General features: G+C 46.3%; 1 protein-coding gene across 1 annotated transcript in view; it reads left to right on the forward strand.

The window, feature by feature from the left end:
* Positions 1-942: 942 nt before the first annotated feature.
* The window catches only part of APCDD1L (adenomatosis polyposis coli down-regulated 1-like), an 11,987-nt gene continuing 4,337 nt past the window's right edge, over positions 943-8,592 (forward strand). The window contains exons 1-2 of the mRNA XM_009893598.1: positions 943-1,083; positions 2,276-2,499. Coding sequence (XP_009891900.1) covers positions 943-1,083; positions 2,276-2,499 — 365 coding nt within the window. The remainder of the gene's footprint in view (positions 1,084-2,275; positions 2,500-8,592) is intronic.

Raw genomic sequence — 8,592 nt, forward strand, 5'->3', positions numbered from 1 at the left:
GCCCAGCGCCCCGCGGAGACAACTGGATTCACCTTGTGCACATTTAGTAAATCCACAGGTGCTGGACACTGGCACGTTACGGCTTTTAAGTGTCTCTTCGCCCATGTTGATACAAAACCACAATGACGCTTTCTTTTTAAAGCTTCCCAGAGAAAAAAATCATTTTTCTGAGTTAGACGCCCTGGAAAAGGTGGATGAAAATACAAATGACAGCAAAGTTTTGCTGAAAAAAAGCTCTTAAGTTTTGTTAGTTTTGAGTAGCACGAGTCCCGTTATTAGATTACGCAGCGCGTAGGTTGAATGTCAACTTTGATTTTAGCATCTGTCGGCAGCATTTAAGAGAACTGGAACACATCAAAACTTGGCTAATGTTGACAGGCAAAACAGGAGACTGAAATTTCAAGCTATCTAGAAACCACACCCAGACCCCAAAACACATGTTAGAAGTAACTTTAATTCTGTGCTTCAGCTGAACAAGTAACCTTTTTCTGTGGTCACTTGTGATTCTAAGTTAAACGTGTGCTTATTTCTGGTGTGGGCTATGTATCAGTTTACCACCTTTCTGCAGAGCTTTTTTCTGAGGATACCTTCAGCCGTGACTACTTTTGAATGCCCTTCTCATCCCCGGCTTCGCAGGAGCCGCAGCCTCGGACTATTAGATCCTATTAGATCCTATTTTTATTACTATAAACAGTATCCTTGCAGCAGCGCCAAGAATCCTGTTGTGTTAGGTGCTAAATAAGTAGAGAACAAAAGGATCGTTCTTGCTTTGGTGGGTTTATAATCTAATTTCCTGGACTTAGATTTTCAGCGGTGAGTACTCGACATCGCGGGGACCTGCTGGGATTCCCAGCTGTGTCCAGCACTTCAGTACCTATTGCAGCCGCCTCTCTCTTTATGCACCTAACCACCTTTGTGCATCCAGCCCCTGTTTCCAGTCCCATGGGGGCCCGGCAGCGATTTCGATGGGCGAACAATGTGGTTACGCAGGAGAGCAGTCTCCCGTGGGAGCAGGGATGGCTCCGCGGCAGCGGGAGGCTGAAAGGCCACTCAGAGTATCGCGCCGACTCCTGCCAGGAGCGGGTTATTCCCTGCTGGACCAGTGCTTTGTTCAGTCCCTCAAAATCCTGCCAAGCAAGTCGACTTACGCTGCCTACTAGATTGTGCCTCAAGAAGTTCACCCTGATATACAAGCTGCATTTTTTCCTCTCTTCATTCACTCCCAACAGAACCTCTTTATTCACTGCGAGGAATTCCTTCCCTTCCTTGGTGTTTATGCTTTGTGAATATTTATAGGCTGTTATCATGTCTATCTCGCCCACCCGTCCCTCAGCCAGGCTACGTGCTCTTCTAATCTTGCTTCGCAACTCAATCCCTCCCACCCCCTAATCATTTTTTGTTGTTCTGCTCTCCACTCCTGCCAGTTCCAGTTGCTCATTTTGCTTTGGGTAAACGCTATATTTATGTTAATGTGATGTGGTGGGTGGTCCTCTCTGCGCTCATGGTCCGTGCGAGAGATTCAGACGTTCGAAATGAGGTTGGCGTTTTATAGCCAAGCCATGGCCTGATTACTGGTTCCGCTCTTCAAAGCGCTCCAGGAAAAAATATGCTTAGCCATCACTATTAAAAATGGCCACGATAGCCACTAATAAAGTGTCTGTGCAGGCGTTCAAGGAATTGCCAAAACTCCATGGGTGCTCTATGCATTGGAAATGACGGTGTGCCATTAATTTCAAAACCATGTTCTGTATTTTCTAATGGGTTTCCATCTCATCTAAATTGAGGAAGATAGAGGCAATATTTCCCATTTGGTAAGAACTGAATTCCAGTTAGAATTTATCTGAGTCACGGTTGTACCCCCAGGGTACTGTTCAGCCTTGGTCTGAGTTGGTTTGCTTTCATTTTTGAAAATAAATGCTTCCCCCAATGTGTTCTCACCAATTTCTCACTCTCTGGGTACCCAGGGGATTAGAGATGGTCTCACTGTGGTCTCACCTGTCTCACCAAATTAAAATTTAAACTTTTACCAGTGTTTAAGGAAGAAAGCTCTAGCATTGCCCTTCTTTCCTTTAGTTTCCTTTGCTTTTTGGTTATCTGTTTCCCTGTGCCAAACTTCTGCAGCAATACTGATCAGGGTTTAACACAAGTCACCGTATGTTAGTGCAGCCTGAACCCATTTGGCTTTTTCAGTGCTTGCCGATGCCGAAAAATAAGGCGCGTAGCAATTATCCCATTAGTTCCTACCTGTCCTGATGAACCACCCCTCTTCCTCCAGACCGTCCTGCAGATGTGTGTGGAGGTCGTGAGTTGGTGCGGGCAGCCCCGTGATCTCTCCGGTGTTGGCTCGCAGCAGGAGCCGCGTCTTGGCGCTCCTGTCCGCCCTCCTGGGCGCCGGCGGGGCTGCGCGGCGCGGGGCTGGCAGCGGGACGGGGCTCTGCGCGAAGGGCCGGGCGACGCGGGGCTGACCACTGCGCTTGGGCCAACGGGGGCCGTCGGGCGGTATGGAGTTGCTGTTCTCCGGGAAGTCTTTTGACGTTGACCAATGTAGCTGTGGAAAAAATGTTGGACTCCTCTTTCTGAGTCTGCGCGATATCTTCTGGGAGATGGGAGGAAGAAACGCTGTGAAATGGCGTTTTGGTTAACAGTAACTGTAGGAGATCTCTTGGGAAGATGTACTCACATCCACCAGCGGCGCTCTTCTTTCTCATCACACCGCCGAAGTCCTTGGTGCGAACTCCTACACGTCTTGCTTAGTTCACCCCGTTTGAGAGTATCCCGTGTCCCATTTCTGCGTTGTGTCCCTTCGTTCTCCAGGCGGAGTGTTAGCTGTCGGTTTATGGGGACGGGCATTTCCTGGAAAAGGTGCTGATGCGGTGTTGGTACAGTTGTGGGATCTGTCCTGTTTACGGACGCCAATGAAACTGGCATCAAGCCCTGCAATCCCATTGACAGTGTTTGGCCTGGTCTTCTATTTCAAGGTAAATGGCCAGAGAGGGCAATTTTAAGAAGCCATTTTATTTAAATGTATTTTATACTGAAGAAGATCTTTGGGGTGCAGGAAAGAATACCTTCTCCCTTCTCCCCTTCCCTACCATAAATCCCATCTGTCTTGTCATCTATGACACTTACAGGAGAAATAAATGATTCCATGATTCCACAGGCCTTAAAAACGTGCATTCAGCTCACCACAAGTGCTTCGCTATTTTAGTTGTGGACGTGAGACAAATTATGCAATGATCACAGCCTCAGGATAAAGCTAAAGGTATGGATTATGGTGTCTGAACCTGTTTGCCAATGTGTTGAAAGTATGTGGTGAAACCATGTTTTGAAAATTTCTCTGAAATCCTGAGCTGCTTGGGAATTTTGAGTTAGCTGAGTTCCCTCTTAGGACCTGCAGAATTTCATATATGCTTATGCTGTGTTACGCGCAGGAAACTCGAGGTGATGCTCTACAGTGATAGCTAACGTAATACATTTATTGTGCCATCCTTAAAAGAATAACTGAGAAACATCTAGTGAATTCAAAACATTTTACAAATGGCATGAACTGAGCATCAGACTGGTGAAACAGCTACATGCAATTACACCCATTTTACACACAAATAAGAGAAGGGTTGAATAATAGAAATACTTTTCCAGAAGCCAGACAGTACTCCAGTGAAAGCGCTGGCATCTTCCCTCAACCACTTGACCACATTCTGGCTTCAATTCAGGGAGGCATTACTAATCAGGAAAAATGCTCATGCACTGGCTTAATTTCAAGCACATGCTTAAGTTTCACTGAAACCAATTAGACTTAAGCATGTGCTTAAGTCCTGTCCTGAACTGGGTTCAGTTTGCCAATACACAAAATGAAAAGTTCTGCTGTGAGACAGTTTTCTACCCCCAGTGGGTTATATCTAAGTTTTATAACTTTATAATATTATAATGTAAAATGTATCTCTTCCCACAGAATTGTTCTCTTGGGAATGCCTTATTCTGAGTGAATTAAAAGCACCACTAACTTAATCTCTGCACAAATGCAAGAAAAATTGATTTGCTAAATACAAACATCATCTTTGCTTTTAAAAGAATGCTTATTCCTTTAGTGGCTAACCCAAAATCCATTCTGTGTGCTCTCAGGAGAGAAAAATGCTAAAGAAACACTATTTTGCTCTGTTAATGAAGTCTGTGTGGAAAACTATAATTCGCTTATGCAGAATATATTGATATGTTTCTTATCGTCCATTTCGTTCCAGCCTGAACATTCCTCAGAAAATATCAAAGGCTTTATGTCATCTCTAAATAAAGAAATGTGTAATGCTCCATGACTTCAGGCACTGATCTTATCCCTGTGAATGGGTGACTAACCGAAACATTAGAATTATAAATGGGAATAATAAATTCTGGTCATAGGAGGCAATAACATGTAACAGATTAAGCAATCTAGCTCTGGAGAAGAGTTGATCTACAGTAACTAATTTGGTGCAAACTGTAATGTGTGCATTTTCACCTCCATTTGTAAAGAAACAGATGTGTGACTCAACTTTGCTTTTTTCCAAAGTCAATCTGCTTGGAGGAACACAAACAAGATTTGTTTCCAACAAGGCATATTACAGTTTTTCTGTCCTGGTTGGTATTTATTTCCTTTAAAAGTGAGAAGTGGGTCTGAATCTGGAGCGTATGGCAGTTATGCAGCACAGCCCCACCGGCTGGCTCTCATTTTCAGGGTTGGCCATTGCCTAGGAATCTTAATGTTACCCAAAATTTACTTGGCGGAAAATTTCCAGTTCTGCCTTTCTACCATTTGATGCTGTGGGTCTGATTTTTCTGAAAGTCCCTTGTACAAGTAAGTGTATGGAAGAGTTGGTCAGTATTTGCTGCTGCCGTTGTCTCAAGGCTTGATGCCGTTTCTGCCAATCCCGGTGATCGGCCGCCGTTCCCGGTTACTGGCGTTCCCGGTTGCCTGAGTGCTTGCGCAGCCCCATCGCTGGGAGACCGTGGGCCAGGGCTTTGGATGCAGCACGCACCGGAAAGCTGGAAAAAGATACTGTTTTGTCTAGCTGCTGTTCTGAGGAGCTCTCTGAAAACGCTTGTGGTTAATCGATACAGACAGGCGGGATAATGAGCGAGTGGAAGAGATTGGCGATTTTTTTTTTAGATTTTCCTATGAATGAGTATTTTTGTCTTGAAGATGAATTGTGAATAATTCCTTCCTCCTGCCCAAGAACTCTATAAAGCAGTTAATTTGTGTCTCTCTCAAGACGGAGAGAGGAGCTGTCCTGATGGGCTTCCCCAGGGGCTGAGTAACAGTGTGACATACGAGTGACAGCCACTTTATGCTGCTCTTGGAATAGAGATGTGCCCTAAGTACAGATTTTAGGTCTGGAATTGAACTTTTCCAGCTTGAAAGGATGTTTGGATCTGGTGGGGCTGGGCTGGAGTATTTGAGAGAGAAAAGCAGCCACAAAATTTGGACACAAGCCAATAGCTTTTGGTTTGAGGATGCATCCAGCTTGGAGTCTTGTGTACAGTTAAGTAAGACAAAATCCCTAGGAATTCCCATCATATCAAATATTTACATTCTGGGGGCTTTTTCTTTTCTTTTATTCTTTTTTTTTCCCCATGGAGTTTGATCCCGATTATAAAAATTCCCTTTTCTATTGGATGTGTCAAAATGTAGTGATTGTGTTGCCAAAGTGTCTGTGCTCTCAAACAATGTAGACTTTTAGGGTTTCTGCCAAAAGTAGTAATAAGGGTTTAGTCAAATATTGAAGCTTCTGCTGCAATAAACACACACAAAGCGCAGTTAGCGAGTTGCAAACCGGGCTATATTCTGTGCTTATTCCGGTGTAGCTATAGACTACACCAACACCTCGAGAGTCCTTCTGTGGTTATGAGCAAGAGCAAATTTGATCCTCATAGTCCATTGCCTCTAATACAAATACAGTTGTTTTTTAGTTTACCGTATTCTCTAGGATAATGATTTTGTGTTTAAGTGTAATTCAGTTTAAACCGTCCTTGTACTGAAGGCTCTCCAAAAGCTTTGCCAGTAATTAGGCCTCTTGATAGGCCAGTCAGATGAAACTTGGCATATTTGGTAGGTGAGTAAAAAAAGACAGAGGAATAAGGAGCACATGGGAGTAAATCTGCCTGAGGCCACAGAAGGTGAACGGGGTTCATGGCAGAACCGGGATGAGGACGCAGAGCCCCAACTCCTAATGGGCTCTACTAATTGGGCACCCATGGGGCAGCCTGCACAGACGCTGCAGCTGCCAAATTAAAGGTTTAACTAATAGAAATGGGGTTTGTCATCCAGTATTTTCCCCTTTTCATATGAGGACTCAGAGGGACTGCTTTTTACGAAGCACTAGTGCAGGCAGTTGTGACGGAGCTGGCTATCCCTGCACGCCACGTCCAGCCATTAAAGGTGATAAAACCGGTACAATTGTGAGTCTGCTCCAGAAAGAGCCCTTAACACTAATAATGTGCCTTTCCAGCTAGTTTATGCACTCCAGTGCATAGTGAGGTAACAGAAAGTCCAGGGCCGGTTTCACTGGCCTTTAGGTAGGTAGGCTGCTTCTGTTACTGCTCTCCTGCTTCACTTGCTGTGTGTTTATTCCCTTTGTGGTAGTTTCAGGGTTTGTGTGCTTAAATCTACACAAATACATTTCAAGGACCCTGTTACTGTGACCTGTAAAACCTTTGCAAATGGCAGTGCCATAGTGAAGTGACTCCAGATTTGTCGGTCGGATGTAAGTCTTAAGTTATATATTACTAGATTAGTAATAAAATACTCTCGGAGTGGAATTTTCTCTGCTTTGCCACACGTTCAGGAGCCCCTGACTTGCACAGCAGACGCTTAATTACCAAGTTCCCATTTGACTTGGTCTAGGGCTTGTGTTTGAGGCAAACTTGGATGCCGAAGATTTGTAAGAGGGATTTAACCCTGTGTGTGCGTAGGACGTGTGGATGTCAGGGATGAGAGGCTGCTGTCGCCGAATAAACCGGCTGTGGGAATCGGGGGAGCCTCCCTGGTAGACCCCAGCTGTGAATCGCACGCAGAGTGTTTATGTTTGTCTTATTTCCTGAGCTTGTGAGCCAGGGAATTTTGCTGACATTGCTCAGCAGCTCGTAGTCTTGCCCATGGTTTGTAGCAGATCCGTATGCGCTATAGCTTCATGTGCAAACACTTCTTGTTGGGAAGGCGATTGCCCTCTCCACGCCGGGCGCCCCCTCAGCTGTTACTGCTCTCACATGCAGGCGGGTGATTCGGGTTTCTCTTCCCAGTGAAGGATCTGGTTTTGGCAAATCTCCCTGTGAGGATGACGGGATCGTTCAGGTTATTGTTTTTACTGGGGCACATAGTGATAAGACGAAGGGGAATGGCTTTAACCTGGAAGAGGGCAGGTTTAGATTAAACATTAGGAAGAAGTTTTTCACTTTGAGGGTTGTAAGGCACTGGCACAGGTTGCCCAGAGAGGTTGTTGAGGCCCCATCCCTGGAGGTGTTCGAGGTCAGGCTGGACGTGGCCTTGGGCAACCTGGGCTGGTGGGAGGTGTCCCTGTGTATGGCAGGGGAGGTTGGAACTCGATGATCTTCAAGGTCCTTTCCAACCTAAACCATTCTATGACTCTGTGATTCTACAAAAGTACGTACGTGGCACATGGGGACTAAGAGGAGCAGATGTGACTCTGTCTCCATCTCATTGACCGAGGCACGGGCTGTGCAAAGGGTTCGCATCCTCACTCTGTGGGAAGTTAACACGTATGTGTTAGATCTTTCTTTCCAGGCAGGCTGGAAAGCAATAACCATTGGTACGGAGAGGATAGAAGTTGGCTTGAAGATTTCCACCAGACTGCCAGGCACGTTGCAAAGCACAGCTTGAGCAAGCGAGCGTGGTGGGGCTCACAAACGCCGGGCAGCCCCGCGCTGGGCTGATCGCCGCCCAGCCGAGGGACCAGCTCTGCCCGACAGGGCAGTGTGCGACAGCAGAAAATCGGGGGGCGTCAGGAGGAGCTTCACTGAGAACTCATTTTGTCCTGTTAGAAAGAGGCAAATCCCACGTTTCTCACTGAAGCAAACTCACAAGGAGTGCAGCAGAAGTTTGCTTGAGTAAAGAGTGAATAATACATAGGAATATATGTACGTATATGCGTGCATGCAAAGGTCTTCAGGATTTAGCTGAGTGTTCACACATTCCCTAAGCCAATAACATCCGTTGTTATGGGAAATGAGGTAAGTGACAGAATTACTGTCCTTATGGCGGGCGACAGGCGCGTCTAATGTTCCCATGCTGTAATTCTCCGTTTCGGTTACTGCTTCAACAATAGCGAGCGAGAGAGAGAGAACACGAACAAAGAGTGCTCAGTTCTGTTTGAAGATTTCATCTAAAAAATAGTTGGATTCAGATGAGGCTCCAGTTGGGAAACAGTAAAATAAAGACGCGTGTCCTTAACCGGGGCGCTGCGGAGCGCTCCGCGGGGCCCTCTCCCCGCCGCGGCCAACGCGCGCTCTCCGGACGCCCTTTTCCCGGTTCGGCGGTGGGGGCGCTCCGCGGGGGGTGGAGCGGGTCCCGCCCGTCCCCGCGGCCGCGGAGAGACGCGGATCCGG

Source organism: Charadrius vociferus, unplaced genomic scaffold (genome assembly GCF_000708025.1).
Source record: "Charadrius vociferus isolate BGI_N301 unplaced genomic scaffold, ASM70802v2 scaffold259, whole genome shotgun sequence".
In the NCBI taxonomy this organism is placed as follows: domain Eukaryota; kingdom Metazoa; phylum Chordata; class Aves; order Charadriiformes; family Charadriidae; genus Charadrius; species Charadrius vociferus.